Here is a 25,618-nt window from a genome sequence, read left to right as displayed (position 1 = left end):
ACTCCCTGTCACCTTTGTACAAATCCAAATCGGGTTCAGTTCTCGCTGGACTCTTCCTTTTTGCAATAGTATATTAACGATTAAAATCTGTTCTCACTACTTTAGTGTCTGGCTTTCTTTATCTTTGACACTAGTCACTGTCATTATTCCTGCGTTACAGATTAAAACACTGACGCTTCGAGAGGCTGCCAGCCTTGTCCAGAATCGCACAACGGAGCTGGGCTTTCTCCCACTCAAGTCTTCGGCTTCCAAGAGGCTCGGAGAGCAGCGCTGGGCTCCCGGCCCATAGGCGGAGCAGTTTGCCGAGGCCCGCGGCTGAACGGCAAGCTTTCAGTGGGAGAGGAGGAGGTGGTGGGGGTGCCCCGCGGCACCTTCCCAGACTGCGCCCCGATGCTGCTGCGCGGCCTGACCACCGCCCTGCGCCTTCCGCGTCCCTGGAGGCCTCTTGAGGCCCGTGGCTGCGCCTCCAGCTTTGGGGCGGCAAACCGTGAGATCCAAGTGTGCGCTCTGGAGGGTCAAGACCAAGGTAGGTGCGCTGTCCTGGGGAGCCCCGCCGGCTGACCGAGGTAGGCCCGGTGCCTGGTGCTGCTGCGGGGGCGGGACCCACGGCCAGCTCGTCCACTGCACCGGAGCAGACTGAAACAGATCTCAGAGAGGCAGCAGTGAGCGGTCCTAAGGAGAGATTTTAGTTGCCTGCCCAGAAACTGAACCTGTGGAGGCTGGATGAAAATCAGGAATCCTAGCCACTAGACCACCAAGGACTAGCGGCTAGAAGCAAAGTGGCCCTGGCTCTTTCCCCTGTTTAAAAGCAAGAATGTTTCAAGGAGGCGAAAACTGCACAACAGTACAAAGTTTATTATTAGAGGCACAGCACAACATATGGGAGAGCACACAGAGAAGCAGTTTATTTATTTAACTCCGAAGCCAGGCAGAAATTCACATCCAGAGAGGAAGGGTATGGGTGTCCTTGCTAATGAGGAGGGCACAGTAAAGAGGTGAATTAAATCACTTATATAGGACAGCCCTTCCAGGTCTTTGTTTATTTTACATGTGGCCAATTATCTTGTTTCTCTTTCACTCCTGACTGGTCCTAGGATCCACCTCAGCATGCATGCACAGCCTTCTGCTAAGATGGATCCCACCACAGAGGCCTGTGGGGGTATGTCCACACTTATTATGGGGTGGCACCCCCTCCCTTTTTGACCCACAGGAGCCTGTGTAGACAGGGAAATTTTCCTTGATCTGAGGAGGGGTCATCTTATCTCTTTATTCCAGTAGAGCTCGGCTTCTGCCACTAGCTTTGTCCTTGGAGTGTCTAGGTGAGAACAAAGCTTCAATTTTACTCCTCTTGACAAACACCAGCTGTCTGGCCCAGGGGCCCATCTATGTCCTACCTCAAATCCCCCCTGAGAGAAGTGAACCCCAAGAAATCTTTATTGGGAGGATGAAGGGCAATGATCTGTCTTCTGTAGCTTCTTCAGGCTGGCAAGGGACTTGTAGACCCTACCTAGCTGGGGTCACAGAGCTCGCACCCTATCTCATTAAGGGTCCCCAGGGCGACTTCTGTTGTTATTCTGGCAGGATCTGTTCTGAGGAGTGGCTGCAATATCTGTATCACCATTATCTTAATGTGAAAGTATCTTAATCTGAAAGAGATAAATGTAACAAGTAGATTAAAAAGGCAGGGGCCAAAGATCAGTAAAAGAATGATTGCAACCAGAAGCCAAAGCAGGAGTAAGAACCAAGTTATGTTTGGTAACAATTTTGATCCTGGTCCAGACAGAGTCAGCACTTGGGTTACCCTGTCCAAAGGAATGGAGCCATTTGGGATGGTCATATATTTTTGATGATCTCTTTTATTAGCCCAGTGTGATCGATGTAGGTGTAACAGACTCAGAATTAGTTGGAGGAGTGACAACCTGAACATTAATAGACAAAACAGATCTCATTTTTGTTTTTCAGGATCATAAGCCTGAATCCCAGTCTAGACCTGGCACTTCGAGGAGATCTGTAGCCGAATAGCCAGTTGTCTAGTTTTATCTAAGTAGGTTTTAATCTTTGATGTGATATTAACATATAAACCAAAGCAGTTGTCACCACTAATAATTTTAGTATTTCTCTAGGTATGAGAAGATGCAAGAATTTGGGCTCATAAAAACCCTTACCTGAAAATATCTAACTATCTGAAGGCCTGTTCTGCGAGTTTTTCCCAGAGCATAGAGTGCCTCATTCCTGATCTCCATCCCGAATTTCTTTCAGGAGGTGTTGAAGGTCAGCAGCTGCAGTGGCTCCTGATTTAATCTTTGCAGAGGCAGACAGCAAGTGCCAGTTTCCAATCGGCAGGGGCCCTTCATCACCATAAATTTGACCATGGTTTGGGGGGCATTTAATGTCCATTCTGTCCCATGGTGCTAGGAATGTTTATTTCCAGGTCTGGCAAAGATTACACTGATAGGCCACTCAGTGTGTTACTGGACTAGGCCTTGTTAGCAGTAGCTGAAAGTCTTACTAGTCTCATATCGTCCAGGAAAATATCCCCTCTTGTTGCTTTTTCTCTTATCTAGAGTTACATCATTACAATCATCAACCTCATATGGGACTATCATTTTATCAGAGGCTCAGTCACATATTTAGTAATGTAAGAAATAACAGTTTTGATAAGGCTGCTCAGAACCCAACAGTCTCCAATTTCTGGAGGGACCAGGCAGAGAGCAAAAAAAATGTTTTAATTTTACCCACAGGTATAAATTACCAAATTGTTATAAACTATAAGTAGCTTGACGAGAAGAGCTTCTTTATATCTGCAAAACAAAGATTAAAAGCCAGCAATATGTCAGACAAAAAGTCATAAAAGAATTATAATCATATTTACCAGTTCATTTAATCCCATGTAATTAATTTTTGCTCTGAGTCCAGTTTTTCTACTAGTTTTGTTGATCTTGCCTGATGATTGAGGATGATAATGACAGTGATAGTTTTAAGAAGTTCGTGAAGTTTTTGTTAAGGCTTGTATGATTTGTCTAGTGAAGTGGGTGTCTTGATCACTGGAGATTGTAGAAAGAATACCCCGAGGGGAAAACACATTTTTAACCTTTTTTTCCTCATTGTGAGGGCATTAACCTTGTAGCCGGGGAAGGCTTTAACCCATCAAATAAAAAAATGAGGTTTGTCAGGGAGCTGGAAAAAGCCAAGTGGCCATCTTGGATTTCCGATATCCCTGACTGTTTAATTGACAGTCACTGTTTATCCATTTTAAATTCTCTGACTTAGGAGTAGGCCATTGCCATGCTACAAACACATCAGGATGGCCAAAGTCTTGTTATTGTGTAGAGCTAAATTGGACTCCACGTTGGATCTGTTTCTTTGACTTTAACCTTTGCTTTTCATTGCTTTAATCATACACAATGGCCTGCCTCAGGGAACCCTATCCACCTGTGAAATTAACACATCCCTTCCCCCAAGGCTAATCATTCCAGGAGATGTTTTGGAAGACTGATAATCCTTTTAACTTTACTTCCCAGCCCCTCCCTCTCTGATTCTATAAAACAAACTGGCATCCAGAGCCCAATAAGATGGTTTTTTAGGAGGCATTAGTCTGCCATCTTCATGGTTTGCTGGCTTTCTGAATAAAGTCGTATTCCTTGCCGCAACACCTCATCTTCAATTCACTGGCCTGTTGTGCGGAGAGCAGAGTGAGCTTAGACTCGGTAATAGTCTGACAATGAATCTTTGTAGAAGCAGAGTGAACTTTATCTACATGTGCCGTAATCTTCCTAGATCATTGTGAAATAATACTATTTATTTTACCAAAGTAACAAGATTTTAAAAACAAATATAAATCACTTAAACCCAAAGATATTCACACAGTCTATTATCAAAAGCAGCATTTCAAGAGAACTTTGTTCTCTTAACAGAGAGAGAACCAAATTTCAGTCTTGTACCAGCTTACTGTTAATCACAAAATTTATTTACCTAATTAAATTTAATCTAGTGTTAAACTTAACAACATACAAAATTCTTTTCTCAAAATTCATTTTTCACAAACCTTTTATCGCTTTTTGGATCCATATTAACTTGCCCCATTTTTCCCCCATTCATAAGCAATCAGCTCTAGAACAAAATTATTTTCATTTTTTTTTAAACAAAAATATCTCCAGTCTTTATATCTTCTCTCACAAACAACAAAGATCCTACTTGCTTTACATGCTGAAATGCTTCCCTTGTCACTGTAGTAGTTTGATTACATATTATAACTTTTAACCCTTAAAAAAAACCCTTAACTTCTAGTGAAAACCAGGAAGAAAGAAATGGTGAACTGTTTGTCATATTGGTATTCTCTGATTAGCAAACTGAAGAGAGTATTGATTGAGTGTTGCGTTGGGTTTTGTTTCGTTGGTTTTATTTTGTTTTGTTCCTGTTTGGGGGTAGTTTTATTTGCAGGGGCAGGGGAGTGGTTGGACTTTGCATTCAGTGGCAAAGTTACCACTGCGAGTTACCTTCAGGGCAAAGTCCCTCTCGTCTTTACTTTCTCCCCAGTCCCAACTGCTCTAACCTTCCCTGCACTTAATGTAGCATTGTTTGTGTCCAAGTTTTAATTTACACAGATGGCATTGTTCTAGACATCTCGTATTTCTTCCTTTTTCCTGCTTAATAGTAAGTTTTGAAGAGCTGCTCTGCCATATAAATCTGTTCCTTGCTCCCTGCTGTTGCATGCTGTTCCCTAGTGTGCATCCCCCACTTTTGATGGACATGTAGGGGCTTCCAACATCCCACTACATCACTTGGTGAGCATTTTCTGGCCATGTGGGATTGCTGGTGTTAGATAATACCCCTTACTCTCATGCTTAATTTACTGCCAAACTGGCAACAGCACTTGCCTTGAAATAGTTATAATTATTCTCCCAACTTTACAGATTAAGAAACTGAGGAATAGAGAGGTTAAACAGTTCGAACCAGGTGTGATTTCAAAACCTGTGTTCTCAACTATTAGGTCATCACTACCTCCTCTGGTAATTCAGTGACTCAAAACACAGACTTGTACATTAGTTTAAAAATTACCATTGGTCATAGACCTTAGGGCTCAGTTGTAAATAGGGGAAATTTTTATCCAGAAATAACAAGCATCAGGAGATTAAGCCTCTGCCCCTACCACAGGGCATCTGGAAGGAAGGACATAAGGAAACCAAGGAGAAGCAGTGGAGGAGGCATGAGGAGGAGACCCACACACCACCCCACCACCCCGTTAGAAGCCACCAGGTCTGCTTTCTACTTAACGTGATGGCATCAGAGCATAGTCACATTGTGCCTGTTGTCCTTGAAAATGGGATTGTTAATCCACTCTTGGTTAACTCTTGTTAACCACTCTTCACTCTTCCTTATGCTCCTTAGCTGGATGTTCAAGTTTCTCCACCACAACCTGACCTTGTCACCTTATCTTTTCTACCCATGTGTTTGTTCACTTTAAGCTGTCCCACCTCGGTGTTCTGTTCTAACTGTGCCCCTGACTTGGGTCCTCTCTTTTCGTTCTACCTTTGTAAATCCTCCTGGAATTATTCCCCCTCGTTGTCCTTTTACATTCCTTGTGTCTGGACTTGTCTCCATCATTTGTTAGCTCTTTGAGAGTGAGGATTGCTAGCTGGGTCAAGCTATTAACTTTGGCAAATTCTCTTCTTTTCAGGGCCTCAATTTTCCCTTCTATGTAGTAAGGGATTATTAAACCAATTGGTCTCTATACTACCTTCCAGTAGTTTCTATTGACTCCCACCCACATCACCTTGTGATCCAGACCATCCAGACAGATATGACTCTAGGTCATCTGCTAAGGAAATCAAATCATCAGCCAGTGGCATGGTGGATCTGGTAAGAGTAGAGAGGGTGCAGTGCAAACCCATCATCACTACTGGGGCCCAGCAAGGGCAATGTTCCCAGAATAGGGGCTCAACTAAGAAGTCAGGGACCATGGCTGAGTCCTCTCTATTTCTCCAGGCCTGGCATGTGGTAGTACAACTTGAACATTGTCAGATGAATAAGTGAAGCCAAAGATACCCTGTCTGGCTCCTCAGGGCTCCCAGCTTAGAGTTCACACCTCGTACTGGGTCCTAGACTTTCCCCAGCTTCTGTGCATTTTCCCTACTCACAGTACCCACAAACTCTGGTTAAGCAGTTGTGGGCATTATCTCTTTTAATCTTCATTACAACCTTTTTAGTATTTCTATTTATGGATCAGGAAAGTGAAGGTCAGAAGGGTAAAGTAACTTGTCCAAGGCCATGAAGCTGGTATGTGACTGAGCTGTGACTTGAGCCAAGCACCATATTTACATTCTGAAAGAGAGAGATAGAGGTGAAATATGGGAGAGAGTCAGCCCAAGAAAAAAGAAAGACAGAATAGGAAAGCGAAGAGAGGAAAGTTTCCCAGGCTGTCAGGACTGTGTTAGTTTTCTATTGCCATGTAACAAATTACCACAAACTCTGTTGTTTAAAATAACACACATTTATTATCTCATAGTTTCCGTAGGTCAGAAGCCCAGGCACAATTTAGCTGGGTTCTCTGCTTCAAGGTTGTAGCAGGCTGCAATCCAAGAGTTGGTGGGGGCTGTGGTCTCATCACTTGCTCAACTGGGGAGAGATCTGCTTCCAAGTTCCTCATGCTGTTGACAGAATTCATCTTCTATGGTTGTAGTACTGAAGTCCTGTTTCCTTGCTGTTAGCTCCTAGAGGCTGCCCACAGTACCCTGCCACACGGCCCTCTCCACAGGTCCACTAGTTTCTCTAGTGTATGCTAGTAATACAGTCTTATATACATCATAACCCAATAACAGAAGTAACATCTTATCACCTTTGCCATATAATTGGACCTAATCTTAGAAGTGATATTTTTTAAAAATTATGTATGTATGTATGTATGTATGTATTTTTGGCTGCATTGGGTCTTCATTGCTGCCTGTGGGCTTTCTCTAGTTGTGGAGGTGGGGGCTACTCTTCACTGTGGTGTGCAGGCTTCTCATTGCAGTGGCTTTTCTTATTGTGGAGCACATGCTCTAGGTGATCAAGCTTCAGTAGTTGCAGCACGTAGGCTCAGTAGTTGTGGTGCACGGGCTTAGTTGCTCCACGGCATGGGGGATCTTCCCGGACCAGGGATCAAACCTGTGCCCCCTGCATTGGCAGGCAGATTCTTAACCACTGCACCACCAGGGAAGTCCTAGAAGTGATATTTTATGACCTTACCTGTATTCTCTTGGTTAGAAGCAATTCACAGGTCCTGCGCACATTCAAGGGAAGGGGATTATTCAGGATGTGAACATGGTGGCCACTCTAAGGTCTGTCTGCCACAATGACCTTGGACCTAGACTATCCTCCTTAGCCCTTCAGATGTGGTTTCTCTGTATCTGCCAGTTTCCCTTCCCCAAAGCTGCAGCATTTTCTCATCTGTCCTTTGGGACGTCTGAGTTCCTTGGTGGGACCTCCAGGTCTGATGGATTCTAAGAGCTCTGTGAAGGTTTCTGGGGAGGCTAAAGAAGCCCACCTAGCCTGCATGTTACAGCTCTCTGTCCTGGACCACAGTTCTCTAACTGTGGCTGGAAATCCTGTCCTTTGAGAGCCCTGAAACTTTCATTGGCCCTTCTCAGTGTCTCAGATCAACTCACACTAAGAATGCCATCTCAATAAATCCTGCTTGTTGCACAAAACTAAGCACCCTGAGAGAAAATAATAAGGGGCCTTTGAAGGCCAAAGGATTGGTAAACACTCCTCTAGTCCATCCTGACATTTTACAGGAGGGGAAATGGCCGAGAAGGCATAAGAGTATTTGAGCCCCTTCCTAGAGCCAGTCTCTCTTCCCTACACCTGGCTCAGATGTGGCGGTGAGTTGAGGCCAGAGTGAGGTGCAAGGGCCAGATTTTAGGAGTCTTTTGGGTGGTATTAAGGATTTAGACCTAATTTTGATGAAGAGGGGAGGAGAAGAATATGGTCAGATTTGGGTAAGAAAGATGACTGACCCAAATGAGGGAACGGATGTGGAGGGGAGGGGAGGCAAGACTGAGGGCAGAGGGCAGGTTGGGGGATCTACATAACAGAATAAAGAGCCCACCAGGTTAGTGGCTGCAGGGAGGGATGTGAGCTGAAGAGTATGAGATCTAAGAGGTTGAATTGGCTGCATCAGAGACTGAGTAAACTTCAAGGGTGAGGAAGACAGAGGCAACATGACAGAACTCTGAGTTGATGTGTCATTCGCTCACCAAAGGAACAGGAAAAAGACTGATCATTTTTTGACACGTTGGTCTAGATGTCAAGTGGGCAGCTGGATGTTCAGGCTTGGAGCTCAAAAGAGAGCTGGCTGGGTGTGCAGGGCAGTCCTGGGTGTACAGGAGGCAGGCACACGGGAGGCGTGAAGAAGAAGGGGCAGATGAGCAAGCGCAGCCCTCCTGACTCTCCTGCCTCTCATCACTCTGCCTTTGCTCTGAACTCCTCCCGTCCTGTAAGATGCTGAAAGGTGGCAGAATATGCACCAGCCCCCCAAAAATATGCCACACATTGGCATAGGGGTTTTTCTTTTTTTGGACTAAAGGCACTTGTAAAAAAACAGCAGATGCGGGTGGGCATTCTAATCTCGCCCTTTCTTACTGAAAACAGGAGATATAAACCTCATGTGAAAGATGCCCTCCCTGAACCTGTGAAAAGAAACATTCTTCAACAGGGAGTTGGAGGCTTCCCTGGTGGCACAGTGGTTAAGAATCTGCCTGCCAATGCAGGAGACACGGGTTCGATCCCTGGGCTGGGAAGATCCCCCATGCCATGGAGCAACTAAGCCCGTGCACCACAACTACTGAGCCTGCACTCTATAGCCTGCAAGCCACAACTACTGAGCCCACGTGCCACAACTACTGAAGCCTGCACACCTAGAGCCTGTGCTCCACAAGAGAAGCCACTGCAATGAGAAAACCTTGCACCACGAAGAGTAGCACCCGCTCCCATGCGCAGCAATGAAGACCCAACGCAGCCATAAATAAATAAATAAATAAATAAATAATAAATCTTGAAGGAAAAAAAACAGGGAGTTGAAGCCAAGAGAATTCTCTACAAACAGACAAGTGTATACAAACAGACAACAGTGTACAAACAGGCCTTATCTTCCTTTAGCCTTCCACATAGTTAACTTTTCCACAATTGCCGTTCTTTGTTTAGCCTGCTGTAAAACCATGTAGGTTCTACCATTTCTGGGGGTCTTCATTTCCTTTTGAGGGCTCCGGTGTTATGTAAAACTTATACAGATTTGTGTGCTTTTCTCCTGTTGATCTCTTCTATGTTGGTTTAATTGTCAGGCCCAGCCAAAAAACACTAGAGGCCCAGCTCTACAAACTCTATAGTACCCTGCTCTGCTATACTCAGGGTCCTCATCTGTACCACTCTGTCTGAAATGGGTTTCCCCACCAACACACACACACACACACACACACACACTCTTTTCCTGGCTGATTCTTATTCATTCCTCAGCTCTCAGCTGAAAGGTCACTTCTTCCTCCAGGAAGTCACTGCTGACCTTCTACACTAGGGGTCCCCTCTGCCCACTCTATACCTCCCACCCCCTTGTCTTATTTTCCCCCATGTTCTCATCACAAATAGTAATTACTTGTTGAATGTCTGTCTCCTCTGTTAGACTGTAGGATCTAAGAGGACAGGGACTGGGTCTGCCCTGGTCTCTGACACCAGTGTCTGGTACAGAGGCCAGCATGTGTTAAATACATAATTGTACACATGACTGAATAAAGAGATCTTGGATTGGCCTTTCAGGAACTTCAACATTAAAAAATTGAGTGGTTTCATAGAGAACAGATTTGTGGTTGCCAAGGGGGAGAAGGGGTGGGGGGAGGGATGGATTAGGAGTTTGGGGTTAGCAGAAGCAAACTATTACATATAGAATGGATAAACAAGGTCCTACTGTATAGCACAGGGAAATATATTCAATACCCTGTGATAAAACATAATGAAGAAAAAGAGGAAAAGGAATATATATACATATAATATGTATATATTATATATATCTCTGAATCACTTTGCTGTACAGTAGAAATTAACACATTGTAAATCAACTATACTTCAATAATTTTTTTTAAAAAATTGAGTAGTCTCTTACCTGTAGTATTTTTCCCACTACACCTCATTCTTCAAGTGAAAATTTTTACCTATTCTCACCCTTCCCTCTATGACTGCCATCTGTTAATTCTATAGTACTTTATGTGCTTACTTTACTTATGACGTCATGTTATCATTTACTTGTATTAGGCTATAAGCACCTTGAAGACAGGGACTATTCCATAACTTATAACTCCCACAATTTATTGTATATGATAGTTGTTCAATAGATACGTAGGGTTTTTTTTCATAGCCAATACTCGGTTTTTATTTTCAGTCCTTTTAGTCATTGTACTGGGTGTGTAGTCGTATCTATGCTTTTCTTAAACTCTCATTTATTTGATACTAATAAAATTAAACATCTTTCCATGTGCTTATTGGCCATTTCTATATCTTCTTTTGTGGAGTTACCTTTCGTAAGAGTTGGGGCTTTTTAATTGAAATATAACTGACATATAACGTATCAGTTTCAGGGGTACAACATAATTAGGTATTTGTTTACATTTTGAAATAATCACCACAGTAAGTCTAGTCAAGATCCATCACCACACAGTTATACATTTTTGTGTGTGTGATGGGAACTTTCAGGATACACTCTCTTAGCAACTTTCAGATACACAATACAGAGTTATTAACTGTAGTCATCGTGCTGTACATTACATTCCCAGGACTTATTTATTATAGATATATGTTAAGTAAATGAATTAAGAATTTTAAAATTGGGTAGAAGAAAACCTGGAAAAGACATGCAGGAGGAAGGCCAGGAGAATGTGGAGCTACAAGGCAGATACATGCTACTATACATTTGTCAAAACCCACTGGATGAACAACACTGAGAGTGAACCCTACTGTAAACTAGATGTTGGGTGATGATGACGTATCCATGTAGGTTAATCTTTTGTAACAAATATCCCACTCTGATGGGGATGTTGATCATGGGGGAGACCATGTGTGTGCAGTGGGCAGGGGATTTATGGGAAATCTCCGCACGTTTCCACTCCATTTTATTGTGATCCTAAAACTGCTCTCAAAAAAACTAAATCTATTAAAAAAAAAAAAAAAGCCAAGGCAGAAAATGTTCAAGGAGGAGTGTGTGTATGGTCAGCAGAGTTCACTGTTGCTGAGCCTGGGACCAGGATGGAAACATCCCTTGGTTAGTGATGTGGTTACACTGGTCACTTTGGTGAGAACAGTTTCTGCTGAGTGAGGGGATGGGAGCTAGAATGGAGAAGGCTTAAGTGCATGGAAGGGAAGAAAGTGATTGAGTACAGAAAACCCTTTCAAGAAGCTTGACTGTTGCTGGTGAAAGAATATCACATGGGTAGGGCAAAGGTTATTCTCTTGCCAAAGAGGACGGAATGTGACTGTGCTCAAGCCTCTGGATGAGTTGCTAAGTTCCTGTGACAGAGGAACCTGCTCGCTTGCCCTGTGTCTAATCAGTACATTCCATGCTGCAGGAAACCTTACAGGTCAAATGCCCCAGGTTCTTTAATAAATAACTTTTGAGAGAAAGACAGGACTAGAGGCAGAACCTGAGGATTTTAACAAGCTTTTAAAAGACATATCAATATTTTTTAAAATTAGCAAGTGTAAACTATAATGTCTAGAGATGCACATTTGTGTGATAAAATTGTAAAGAAATGCATGGGAGTGATCACCGTAAAAGTCAGGAGAGTTGTTACTTTTGGGGGGAGGAGGGAACAAAGAATGAGTCAGAGCACACAAGGAGATTTCTGGGTGGTGATATTATTATAACTCACGCAGCTCAAGAGGAAGAAGTTCAGCTGTGGAGAAAAAAATAGCAGGGAGAGATGTGAAACTGAAGAAGAGGCGTGTATGCGTGTGTGTGTGCGTGTGTGTCACAAAGGCAGATGCAGGCAGGAACCACTGTAGCAGTCATTCTTGTCCCTCTCCCCATGTTGCTCCAAGGTTCACAAGCCTTTCCACTTCTTCTGTGAGGCAGAAAGGGCAAGGGTTATTCTCTCCATTTTATGGTTGGGAAACTGAGGCCTGGGTGTGTGTGTGACTTGCCCCAAGTCACACTGTGCATCGGGCGTAGATGCTGCCCAGATCCCAGACCCTAGCCCAGGAGTGAGCAGGGCAGCTGGCTCACCCAAGGCTGCCCTGTCCCCTGCAGGAATCACTGAGATTCTGATGAACAGACCGAGTGCCCGCAATGCCCTGGGGAATGTCTTCGTCAGTGAGGTGAGAAAGGGCGGGCATGAGGGTGGGCTGGGGCTGGACTGGGAGGTATCTGACGGGTCTCCTCTGCAGTTGCTGGAAGCTCTGGCCCAGCTGCGGGAAGACCGGCAAGTGCGTGTCCTGATCTTCAGAAGTGGAGTGAAGGGTGTGTTCTGTGCAGGTGGGTTTCCTTTCCGGCCCCCACCCCTGGGGCTCAGCAGGGCTCCCCGCGGCCTGCAGGGCGTTTGTAGGGGGTGGGGTACTTAGGTCAGCTCCAGGACAGGACTCATTACTCCCAATTTAGAGATGTGAACTCAGAGGTAAAATTCCTTGCCTGGGGTTACAAAGCTAGCAAGAATTTGAACTTGGCCTCTCTGACCCCCAAATCCTTGTTCCTTCTGCTACACCACACACTGTTCTGACCCTGCATTGAGGAAATAAGGAAACTGAGTCCAAAGACATTCACAAGGTCTGTGGCCAAATGGGACACCGTGCCCCTTTGCTCACCTACAAGATCTCAGTCCCTGTCAACAAAACTCTTCAATGTCTCTGCACCATTTGGTGCTCACAACAGGGCAAGCACCATGCACTTCATTTCAAAGATAAGAAATGCTGCATCTCAGGCCCACAACAAGCAAGTGAATAGGAGCTGAGCTGAGCCAAGCTATGAACTGACTCTGGCGGCTATGGAGGGGGCCCTGGGGAGGCAGGAAGAGGCTGTGGAGGGCTAGGGTAGGAGGAGAACGTTTCTTAGGAGTTTTCAAGGAGATGTGGCACAGTCCTGAGATCTCAGCTGTCCAGATCACGGTGACCAGCTTGGGATCTGCTGTGGCAGGATAAGTATGCAGACCAGTCTGCCTGACCCCACTGTCCTGGCTGAGACCATCCTCCTACCCTGGACTCTTCTTTTGGCTCCACCGCTGTCTGACCTCTTCTATCACAGTCACTTCATGCCCCTGGTTAGCCCCTCTCTTCATTATCCCCACTAGGGTCATGGACATAGAGCGGCTGCAGGAGGTCTGAATCTGCCCTTGACTTGCTCTGGAATCCTGGGCTAGTACCTGTCCCTCCCTGGGCCTCAGTTTCCCCATCTGTCACGGAGGGGCTGGGACTAATCAGAGAATTCCAAGGGCTCTCCCATCCCAGCTGACTTTCATATAATCGAGGACTTGCAATGACTATATTCACCCCTTACTCCCACCTCAGACCCCTGCCATCTGGCCTTTTTTTTTTTTTTTTTAAATTTATTATTTTTTTGGGGGTACACCAAGTTCAATCATCTGTTTTTATACACATATCCCCATATTCCCTCCCTCCCTCGACTCCCCCCCACCCCCCCACTCTCCCCGTCCCAGTCCTCTAAGGCATCTTCCATCCCTGAGTTGAACTCCCTTTGTTATACAACTTCCCACTGGCTATCTATTCTACACTTGGTAGTATATATATGTCTGTGCTACTCTCTTGCTTCATCTCAGCTTCCCCTTCACCCCCTGCCCCCTCCCAAACCTCGAGTTCTCCAGTCCATTCTCTGCATCTGCGTCCTTGTTCTTCTCTTGTCAGAGTTCATCAGTATCATTTTTAGATTCCGTATGTGTGAGTTAGCATACAATATTTGTCTTTCTCTTTCTGACTTACTTCACTTTGTATGACAGACTCTAGGTCTATCCACCTCATTACATATAGCTCCATCTCATCCCTTTTTATAGCTGAGTAACATTCCATTGTATATATATGCCACATGTTCTTTATCCATTCATTTGTTGATGGGTATTTAGGTTGCTTCCATGTCCTGGCTATTGGAAACAGTGCTGCAATAAACATTATGGTACATGTTTCTTTTGGGATTATGGTTTTCTTTGGGTATATGCCCAGGAGTGGGATTACTGGATCATATGGTAGTTCTATTTTTAGTTTTTTAAGGAACCTCCAAACTGTTTTCCATAGTGGCTGTACCGACTTACATTCCCACCAACAGTGCAGGAGCGTTCCCTTTTCTCCACACCCTCTCCAACATTTGCTGTTTCCAGATTTTGTGATGATGGCCATTCTGATTGGTGTGAGGTGATACCTCATTATGGCTTTGACTTGCATTTCTCTGATGATGAGTGATGTTGAGCATCTTTTCATGTGTTTGTTGGCCACCTGCATGTCTTCTTTGGAGAAATGTCTATTTAGGTCTTCCGCCCATTTGTGGATTGGGTTATTTGCTTTTTTGGTATTAAGCTGCATGAGCTGCTTGTATATTTTGGAGGTTAATCCTTTGTCCGTTGTTTCGTAGGCAACTATTTTTTCCCATTCTAAGGGTTGCCTCCTAGTCTTGTTTATAGTTTCTTTCGCTGTGCAAAAGCTTTTAAGTTTCATGAGGTCCCATTTGTTTATTCTTGATTTTATTTCCATGATTCTCGGAGGTGGGTCAAGAAGGATCTTGCTTTGATGTATGTCATAGAGTGTTCTGCCTATGGTTTCCTCTAGTTTTATAGTGTCTGGCCTTACACGTAGGTCTTTAATCCATGTTGAGTTTATTTTTGTGTATGGTGTTAGGAATTGTTCTAATTTCATTCTTTGACATGTAGCTGTCCAATTTTCCCAGCACCACTTATTGAAGAGGCTGTCTTTTTTCCATTGTATATTCGTGCCTCCTTTGTCAAAGATAAGGTGCCCATATGTGTTTGGGCTTACCTCTGAGTTCTCTATTCTATTCCATTGGTCTTCCTTTCTATTTTTGTACCAGTACCATACTGTCTTGATCACTATGGCCTTGTAGTATAGTTTGAAGTCAGGAAGCCTGATTCCACCAACTCCATTTTTCCTTCTCAAGATTGCTTTGGCTATTCAGGGTCTTTTGCGTTTCCATACAAATCGTAAGATTTCTTGCTCTAGTTCTGTGGAAAATGCCATTGGTAATTTGATAGGGATTGCATTGAATCTGTAAATTGCTTTGGGTAGTACAGTCATTTTCACGATGTTGATTCTTCCAATCCAGGAACATGGTATATCCCTCCATCTGTTTGTGTCGTCTTTGATTTCTTTCATCAATGTCTTAAAGTTTTCTGCATACAGATCTTTTGCCTCCTTAGGCAGGTTTATTCCTAGGTATTTTATTCTTTTTGTTGCAATGGTAAATGGGAGAGATTCCTTAATTTCTCTTTCTGCTCTTCCGTTGTTAGTGTATAGGAATGCAAGAGATTTCTGTGCATTAATTTTGTATCTTGCTACTTTACTAAACTCATCAATTAGTGCTAGCAGTTTTCTGGTAGAGTCTTTAGGGTTTTCTATATATAATATCATGTCATCTGCAAAGAGTGACAATTTTATTTCCTCTTTTCCAATTTGGATTCCTTTTATTTCTTTTTCTTCTCTGATTGCTGTGGCTAAAACTTCCAAAACTATGTTGAAGGATAATGGTGAGAGTGGACACCCTGTCTTGTTCCTGTTCTTAGAGGGAATTCTTTCAGTTTTTCCCCATTTAGAATGATGTTGGCTTTTGGTTTCTCATATATGGCTTTGATTATGTTGAGGTAATTTCCTTCTATGCCCATTTTCTGGAGAGCTTTTATCATAAATGGATGTTGAACTTTGTCAAAAGCTTTTTCTGCATCTATTGAGATGATCATATGGTTTTTATCCTTCAATTTGTTGATATGATGTATCACATTGATTGATTTGCGTATATTAAAGAATTCTTGCATCCCAGGGATAAACCCCACTTGATCATGGTGTATGATTTTTTTAATGTGCTGTTGGATTCTGTTAGCTAGTATTTTGTTGAGGATTTTTGAATCTATATTCATCAGTGATATTGGTCTATAATTTTTTGTGTGTGTGACATCTTTCCCTGGTTTTGGTATCAGGGTGATGGTGGCCTTGTAGAATGAGTTTGGGAGTGTTCCGCCTTCTGCAATATTTTGGAAGAGTTTGAGAAGGATAGGTGTTAGCTCTTCTCTAAATGTTTGATAGAATTCACCCATGCATCTGTCTGGTCCTAGGCTTTTGTGTGTTGGGAGATTTTTAATCACTGCCTCAATTTCCGTACTTGTGATTGGTCTGTTCATAGTTTCTATTTCTTCCTGGTTCAGTCTTGGAAGATTGTATTTTTCTAAGAATTTATCCATTTCTTCCAGGTTATCCAATTGATTGGCATATAGTTGCTTGTAGTAGTCTCTCATGGTCTTTCGTATTTCTGAGGTGTCCGTTGTTACTTCTCCTTTTTCATTTCTAATTCTGTTGATTTGCATCTTCTCCCTTTTTTTCTTGATGAGTCTGGCTAATGGTTTATCAATTTTTTTAATCTTCTCAAAGAACCAGTGCCGAGACCAGCTCGGCGACTCGAGGTGAGTGACGGGTGCCGCAAGCTTGAAGACACAGACACAGACTGAAGAGAAAGATGGGACCGGGGGACTCAAGACCTCTAGGATCAAGAGCCCTGCTGACTCATCCCAGGTTGCTTTTATTGAGTTCGTGGGCTAACATTCTCAGGTTACACTCATAAACAATCAAAGGCCTCACATGACTGAGGCAATTATCTTTGTTTACTTCCTGGGTCCGAGTTGAGCAGGTGTGGATTTGAGCTGGGGGTGGAGAGCAAAACAGCCCTGGGGGCAGGAGACCTCTCTCAGATATTAGGGGTCTGTGCCCCACCCGTGTTGGCCCCTCTGCGACTGTGCCTGTCTTAGGTTGTTCCTCCCTTGAGGAATCTTACCCGTCTCTGGCTAACCAGTCATCCTCCAGGGCCAAACACGGTGATATAAGGAAGGCTCTATGCACCACCCCTGTTGGCCCCTCTGCGGCTGTGCCTGTCTTAGGTTGTTCCTCCTCTGAGGAATCTTACCCGTCTTTGGCTAACCAGCCATCCTTCAGGACCAAACAGGGTGATATTAGTCTCCACGCCCCGCATCCTCAGCTCCTCCACTGCTCAAGCAGGACATTCTGAATCCCATCGCTCGGCCCACATACTTCAACATTTTCAAGGTTTCAAAAAGGTTCCCGAATGTCTTCCCACAAACCAGCTTTCAGTTTTATTAATTTTTGCTATTGCTTCCTTCCTTTCTTTTTCATTTATTCCTGCTCTGATCTTTATGATTTCTTTCCTTCTGCTCACTTTGGGGTTTCTTTGTTCTTCTTTTTCTCATTGTTTTAGGTGTAAGGTTAGGTTGTTTGTTTGATAATTTTCTTGTTTCTTAAGGTAGGACTGTATTGCTATAAAATTCCCTCTTAGAACTGCTTTTGCTGTGTCTCATAGATTTTGGGTTGTTGTGTTTTCATTGTCATTTGTTTCTAGATATTTTTTGATTTCCTCCTTGATTTCTTTAGTGATTTCTTGGTTGTTTAATAGTGAATTGTTTAGCCTCCATGTGTTTGTATTTTTTGCAGTTTTTTTCCTGTAATTGATATCTAGTCTCATGGCGCTGTGGTCAGAGAAGATGCTTGATATGATTTCAATTTTCTTGAATTTGCCAAGGTTTGATTTGTGACCCAAGATGTGATCTATCCTGGAAAATGTTCCGTGTGCACTTGAGAAGAAAGTGTAGTCTGTCGTTTTTGGATGGAATGTCCTATAAATATCAATTAAGTCGAGATGGTCTAATGTGTCATTTAAAGCTTGTGTGTCTTTATTTATTTTCTGTTTGGATGATCTGTCCACTGATGTAAGTGGGGTGTTCAAGTCTCCCACTATTATTGTGTTACTGTCGATGTCCCCTTTTATAGCTGTTAGCATTTGCCTTATGTATTGAGGTGCTCCTATGTTGGGGGCATAGATAGTTACCATTGTGATATGTTCTTCTTGGATGGATCCCTTGATCATTATGTAGTGTCCTTCCTTGTCTCTTTTAATAGTCTTTACTTTAAAGTTCAATTTGTCTGATATGAATATTGCTACTCCAGCTTTCTTTTGACTTCCATTTGCATGGAATATCTTTTTCCATCCCTTTACTTTCAGTCTATATGTATTCCTTGGTCTGAAGTGGGTTTCTTGTGGACAGCATATAGAAGGGTCTTGTTTTTGTATCCATTCAGCCAGTCTGTGTCTTTTGGTTGGAGCATTTAATCCATTTACATTTAAGGTGATTATTGACATGTGTGTTCCAATTACCATTTTCTTAATTGTTTTGGGTTTGTATTTGTAGATGTTTTCCTTTTCTTGTGTTTCCTACTTAGAGAAGTTCCTTTAGCAATTGTTGTAAGGCTGGTTTGGTGGTGCTGAATTCTCTTAACTTTTGCTTGTCTGGAAAGCTTTTGATGTCTCCATCAAATCTGAATGAGATTCTTGCTGGGTATTCTTGGCTGTAGGTTTCTCTCTTTCAGGACTTTCAGTATATCCTGCCATTCCCTTCTGGCCTGCAGAGTTTCTGCAGAAAGGTCAGCTGTTATCTTCATGGGTTTTCCCTTATATGTTATTTGTTGCTTTTCTCTTGCTGCTTTTAATATTTTTTCTTTGTGTTTAATTGTCATTAGTTTGATTAATATGTGCCTCAGTGTATTTCTCCTTGGGTTTATTCTGTATGGGACTCTCTGTGCTTCTTGGACTTGCTTAATTATTTCCTTTCCCATGTTGGGGAAGTTTTCCACTATAACCTCTTCAAATATTTTCTCAAACCCTTTCTTTTTTTCTTCTTCTTCTGGGATGCCTATAATTCGAATGTTGGTACACTTAATGTTATCAGTGAGGTCTCTGAGACTATCTTCTATTCTTTTTATTCTTTTTTCTTTTTTCTGCTCTGTGGCAGTTATTTCCCCCATTCTATCTTCCAACTCACTTATTCGTTCTTCTGCCTCAGTCATTCTGCTGGTTATAGCATCTAGAGTATTTTTAATTTCAGTTATTTTGTTATCCATTGCTGTTTGTTTTTCTGAGTTCTTATGAACTGTTTCTTGTACTTTCTCTATTTTGTTATTGAGATTTTGTATCATTCTTACTATCATTACTCTGAATTCTTTTTCAGGCAATTTTCCTATTTCCTCTTCATTTATTTGGTCTTATGGGTTTTTTTCCTTCTCCTTTGCCTGCATGGTGTTTCTTTGTTTCCTCATGGTTGTCCAAACTTTTGGGGTTGCTTGTCCTGGCGATAGAAGTGTTTATAGAAGACTGTCCAAGCCTCAGACTAATGTCCAAGTGTTGGGTTAAAGAAATACTAAGTCTAGGAAACACATACATGTATAAGACACACAATTACTGAATCCTTTAGGACATAAGGGTCTGGACAGACCTGATAGAACCCCAGTATGCTATCAGATATTCAAAGAGAAACCCAACAGAAATTGACAACTGAAACAGAACAAATCAGAAACAAAAGCAAAGGCAAACGAACAACAAATAACACCTTACACATACAAACACTAATCCAGGGAGATTTTGTAAGCTAGGATCAAATATAAAAAAGAGCTAGAGTACCACCAGACAGAATGGAGATTCTCAGAATGAAATTAGACAATTGTATTAAGAACTAAGATAAAGACAAAAACCTAATATTAAATACCAAGGTGGTTCATCATCTGGAGAATAGAGCAAGGAGTCTGAGCAGATCGATAGTGTTGCTTATGAGTATGTTAAGATAAAATAAACTAAAAATGGATGGAAGAAAGGGGAACAGAAGAGCATAGTGTGATTGGAAATATGCAAATAAAAAGAAAGGAATAGAAACGTATAAAAGATAGGGATGAAAGGAAAGTATGAGAGATATATTGTCCATACTACCAAAAACTTAGCTAGAAATAGAAGTATATAAAAAGGCAAAAGAATAAAAATATAATAAAAAATAGCATTAAAAAATTGTTATAAAACTTGTAGATCCCTTAGGACTAAGATCATAATTAATAAAGGAAAAAAAATCCAGAACTGATCCCAGAATGGACCAGTTCAATAGGATTGATACTAATATTTCTGTTTCCTTAGAGTCTCAGCTGTAAGGGTCCTTCTCCTTGCCTTGGGTTTTTTTGCATTATTCTGTGACCAGCAGAGGTTCCTTTATTGTTCGTCTGTAAGCGTTGGTGTGTGGGGAGGGAGAGGGTACAATAGTGGCTCCTTTCCCTGGGAGTGAGTGAGCAGTGGCGCACTGTTGTTTCAGTCGGGCTTGGAGGTGCCTGTTACAGAGGGACGCCGGTGGCTCAGGTGTAAACAGAAAGTCTCAGAGTTGGGCCTCTCTCGGGTTTTTGTTTTGTTTTGTTTTTCTCTGCAGCCTCCCTGCTGCTGGCGTTCCAAGGGGTTTTAATCCAGCCCCGCCTGAGTGCCTGAGGGTACTTGTTATCCCTGAGCGCCTTAGGTGGCCCACAGGGCGTCTCTCCACTGCCCGCTGCAGGCACTGAAAGAGAGAGAGAGGCTATGCTCGTGGCTCTTGCCCCCGCCCATGAGCCCGCAGCCTCCAGCCACCATCATGGCCGGGCAGCTCTCAGGGACGGGCACTCCTCACCGCGGACCTCTTCCCTCCTGTCCTCTCGGTCCATCACCTTACTGGCAACAATGTTTCTCACCCTGAACCAGCTCTCCGGTTCCCATGCTTCCGCTCCTCTGTTCAGCTGTGGATCGATGTCTCGGTCCCGGAACGCTGAGCTGTGGTGCGAACCCTCCGTATGTTTCTCACTCCCTCCCGTCTGCCACAGCTCTGCTGCTTCACCCTCTCTGAGCCCTCGTAGATGCCTCCCTACTGGCTATGTCAGGCTCCTTGCGGTCCTTTCTGGTGTCCAAGGCCGTCTGCTGGTGTTCAGTTGGTTCTCTGTGGGAATTACTGTGTCTTTTGGTGCATTCCCAATGCATCTGTGGAGAGGGATGCATTCCACGTCCCTCTACTTCACCGCCATCTTTTTCTCCCAAAACAGTCCCATCTGGCCTTTAATGACCCCTATTGTCACTACTCTCACCAAGGTCCCTGCCTACCTCCATGCCACTGTCCCCTGCACTCACTTCTAAGTTCTCATCTTACTTAACCTCTCAGACTCCTTGGACCCCACCGACACCTTCTTTTAAAAAACGATCAATTATTGGGACTTCCCTGGCAGTCCAGTGGTTAAGACTCTGCTTCCACTTTAGGAGGCGCAGGTTGAATCCCTGGTTGGGGAACTAAGATCCCACATGCCACATGCCACATACAGTGGCTGCCAAAAAAAAAAAAAAATCAATTATACAGTGATGTATGTCAATTATTTCTCAATAAAACTGGGAAAAACAATCAATAATTTTTTATTTTATTACTACGTAATATATTTTTTGAATTGTCATAAATATATACATTGCACAAAATTTACATTTTGATCTTTTTATTTTTTTTAATTTTATTTTTGGCTGCATTGGGTCTTCGTTGCTGCGCACAGGCTTTCTCTAGTTGCAGTGAGCGGGGGCTACTCTTCATTGAGGTGCGCAGGCTTGCAGTAGCTTGTCTTGCTGTAGAGCACAGGCTCTAGAGCGCAGGCTCAGTAGTTGTGGCACACAGGCTTAGTTGCTCTGAGGCATGTCGGATCTTCCCGGCCCAGGGCTTGAATCCACATTGGCAGGCGGATTCTTAACCACTGCACAACCAGGGAAGCCCTGATCATTTTTAAGTGTAAAATTCAATGGCATTAAGTACATTATTCAACAATTACCACTGTAGACGTCCAGAAAATTTTCATCATCCCAAACAAACTCTAAATACCCATTTAGCAATCCCTCCCATTCCCCCAACTCCCAGTAACCTGTGTTCTACTTTCTATCTTTATGAATTTGCGTATTCTAGGTACCTCATTCAAGTGGAATCGTAAATTTGTCCTTTTGTGTCTGGCTTATTTCACTAGCACAATGTCCTTCATGTTCATCCATGTTGTAGCATATTGCAGAATTTCTTTTTTAAAAATGAATAATATTCCATTATATATATACATTCCACATTTTGTTTCTCCATCTGTTGATAGAACTGGGTTGTTTCCACCTTTAGGCTATTGTGATTAATACTGCCATCAACCTTGGTGTGCAGGTATCTGTTTGAGTCCTTGTTTTCAATTCTTTGGGGTATATACTTAGCAGCAGAATTGCTGGACCATATAGTAATCTTATGTTTAACTTTTTGAGGAACCACCAAAATATTCTTCACAGCAGCTGCATCATTTTACATGCCCACCAGCAATACATCAGGGTTCTCCACATCCATGCTAACACTTGTTGTTTTCACTGTTGTTTATAATAGCCATCCTAATGGGTGTGAAGGGGTATCTCACTGTGGTTTTTATTTGCATTTGCCTAATGACTAATGATGTTGAACATCTTTTCATGTGCTTACTGGCTTATCTTCTTTGGAGAAAAGTCCATTCAAATCTTTTGTCCTTTGTGGGTTTTGTTTTTTGTTTTCATTTTTTAGTTGTAAGAGGTCTTTATATATCCTAGGTATCAATTTATTACCAGATATATAATTTGCCAATATTTTCTTCCATTCCATGGTTGTCTTTACTCTCTTGATAATGTCCTTTGATGCACCAAAGTTTTTAATTTTGATGAAATCCAGTTTATCTTTTTGTTGTTGCATCTCTCCTTTTTTTATACCCCGCCCCCCCCCCCCCCTTCCCTCCCTGGCTTCCCTAACCATGTTTTCCTGGTGCTTCTCTTTCCTTTCTGGCTAATTCTCTTCAGGCTCCCTTTGTTGGATCCTTTGACAGCCTGGGATTCAGTAATGGGTCATTTCCCAAGGGCTGTCTGTCACCCTTGCATCTGCAGGTGCTGACCTGAAGGAGCGGGAGCAGATGAGTGAGGCGGAGGTGGGGATCTTTGTCCAGCGGCTCCGAGGCCTGATGAATGAGATTGGTGAGGGTCCTCGAGTGGGGAGGACGAGGGCATTCAGGGGTCCTGCTGATCCCAGCCTCACCCCATCCACCATACCTTACTCTAAAGAGAGAAGAGTTTCTGTTGTGAGCTCTGTGAATAGACAGATGACCCCGGGGAGGTTAGGGTGGGCACAAGGGATTCTACAAGGAGGGTGTCATGAGGGTTCAGAGGGCATTTCTCTCAAAGGGAGCCCTGACTCCTCAGCCTTTGTGCCCTGCTAGTTCTGACCCCCAACACGTGTGCCCTCAGGGCACAAGCCTGGTCATTCCAGAGTCAGGTTTCACTAAGCATGCTTTCAGGCTTTGACAACTGCTGTTCCTTTTGTCTGGAATATCCCCTCTTGGCCATCTGAACTTTTTACTCGTTCTTTAAGACCACCAATGCCTCCTCCTCCAGGAAGCCATCCCTGACCCATCCTCCAAGCTTCCTTTATCAGAGCACTGATTACCCTGGGTCATCATTGTCTGTTTACAGGTCTGCTTTCCCCATGTCTGATTGAATTCTGTGTTCCCAGCACCCAGAACTGTGCCTGGCACACAGAATGAGAAGGGGCTGCAAAAAGGCTGGTCCCAGAGAAGCTAGCAGGAGAGTGGGTCTAAGGAGGGATCACCCTGCCCATCTCCCACTCCTGTTCCCCAGCTCATCCCACAACTTTCCCAGTGGGAAACCCGACTTCCAAGATAACCTCGCTGAGGTACCAGGTAAAGTCCCCAAACCTGGGACCAGTGAAGCCCTCTGTCCCAGCCAGCTAGCTCCTCCCCTCCCTCAGACACTGTCCTGGTCCTGCCAGGGCCTCGCAGGCTGAGCCCTTCTTTGTCTCCACAGCAGCCTTCCCTGCACCCACCATTGCAGCCATGGATGGGTTTGCCTTGGGTGGAGGCCTGGAACTTGCCCTGGCCTGTGACCTCCGAGTGGCAGGTACTGGGCAGGGGGAGAGGTGAGGTAGGGTAGGGAGGGAAGAGTGAGTGAAACAGGCTAATTCTGGGGATTCTGCAGTCAGCCACTGCTCTTGGCTTTCCAACCAACCGCAGAACTAAAGGCAAGGTGGGGGACAGGGAGTTCAGGCAGCAGCTGGCTCCCCTCCTGGCCCAGCCCCTGGCTGCTGCAGTACCTGTCCTTCTCAGAGCCAGCTGCGCTCAGCTCAGGACTGCTCCTACCAACCCCAGAGCAACTGCTGGCCTGACAGCAAAACAGCATAGAAAGGGAAGGCTGGGGACAAAGGCTAACTGTTCAACCTTCCAGTTCTGTCCAAGCCAGCTTTATTGATCACGCTGTGAGCAAAGATGAGCCGCGGGGGCAGCCTGTCACCTGCGCAGCTAATCACAAACATGCCTGGGCAGGAATACTGCCCTCTGGTTCACTGGCACCCACAAAGGTTTGCGTTACTAGTTCAGAGAAATTGAGCTTTGAAGAGTGGAGGGAGGGGAGGATGAAGATAATCGATCACTTTTTATCCTCACTGACTTGGTGGTTAGGTGCACCCTTCTTGGAGGCAATCAGAGAAAGTCTGAGTGCCATCGGTGCTACTCTCTTCCCCTCATTGCGTTCTCCTGCCACCCAGGAAGAACATTTTTTAAAAATGTGTAACCCCAGACATAGAGGTAGCTTATATCTACATGATGCACATCAAAGAGAAGGCATCAAAATACAAGGTCAGGCCATAGCCCCAACCCTGCTTCTCACTTGCCTATGTTCAGGACAACTAACTTGCAGTTTCACGGACAGGAGGATGGACGTAAACCTCTCCCTCCCACAGTGCATGGTTCAGATGTGCGGAGCTAATTCAGGAGGAGCCTGGAGGGTGGGACACTCAAGGAGGGCTTCTCAGAGGAAGTACAGCTTGGAAAAGAGGATATGGACCAGAATACAGGAAAATTTTAGGCTGACAAAAAGCTGGGAGGAATAACTGGTGGAAGCAGGAGTCACGGACACTCTAGGCCAGACCTGAGCTAAGGATGCATGAGACAGAATCCATTAACTTACAAATAGGTATTGGGCACCTTCTAGGAACCCCTTCCTTGTTCCAAGCACCATTATCTCACTTGATCCTTAGCAGCTCTCTGAAGCAGGCAGGAGGGGTAATCATCTTTTTCCCACCCATGAGGCTCAGAAAGGGTAAAAGACTTGCCTGGTGAATAGGGGAGGTAGGATGAGTGCCTGGGTCTGCTGACTTCCAGGTTAGGGCTCCTCCAAAGGCAGCACCTGGAGGAGTCTGGCTGTGGCCACACCATGAGGGAAGTGGTTGGCTGGAGGGGTGGGCAGAGCCCACAGGTGGTATCTCTTCTCCTTGGGGATTGGCACTGGAGGGCAGGGTGGGGGCTTCATTCTGTTTTGTTTAAGCAGCTTCCTCGGCTGTCATGGGGCTGATTGAGACCACTCGAGGGCTCCTCCCAGGAGCAGGTAAGCTCAACTCACAGCATCCATCCTTCTCTACCTGTTCAACTCCACTCTATCCAGCATAATTCCCAACTTTCCTCTTTTGCCCTATGTTCTGAGCTCTGCCCTGCCAATCTAACTCAATTTGCT

The 25,618-nt window shown here is 44.0% G+C and overlaps 1 protein-coding gene across 4 annotated transcripts in view; it reads left to right on the top strand.

Moving 5' to 3' along the window:
• The first annotated feature begins 356 nt into the window (after window positions 1-356).
• Window positions 357-25,618, top strand: part of ECHDC2 (enoyl-CoA hydratase domain containing 2) — a 33,004-nt gene continuing 7,742 nt past the window's right edge. The window contains exons 1-6 of one of the 4 annotated variants that reach the window (XM_057710972.1): window positions 357-526; window positions 12,266-12,333; window positions 12,403-12,490; window positions 22,985-23,071; window positions 23,918-24,010; window positions 25,436-25,492. In XM_057710972.1, coding sequence (XP_057566955.1) covers window positions 391-526; window positions 12,266-12,333; window positions 12,403-12,490; window positions 22,985-23,071; window positions 23,918-24,010; window positions 25,436-25,492 — 529 coding nt within the window. In that variant the 5' untranslated portion in view covers window positions 357-390. Of the gene's footprint in view, window positions 527-12,265; window positions 12,334-12,402; window positions 12,491-22,984; window positions 23,072-23,917; window positions 24,011-25,432; window positions 25,493-25,618 lie in introns of all 4 variants that reach the window. The other 3 variants (XM_057710962.1, XM_057710988.1, XM_057710981.1) reach the window with 3 other exon arrangements.

Source organism: Hippopotamus amphibius, chromosome 1 (assembly GCF_030028045.1).
Source record: "Hippopotamus amphibius kiboko isolate mHipAmp2 chromosome 1, mHipAmp2.hap2, whole genome shotgun sequence".
Lineage (NCBI taxonomy): Eukaryota > Metazoa > Chordata > Mammalia > Artiodactyla > Hippopotamidae > Hippopotamus > Hippopotamus amphibius.
The sequence above is the reverse complement of the archived record's forward strand: the minus strand, read 5'-3'. Positions and strand labels throughout refer to the sequence as shown.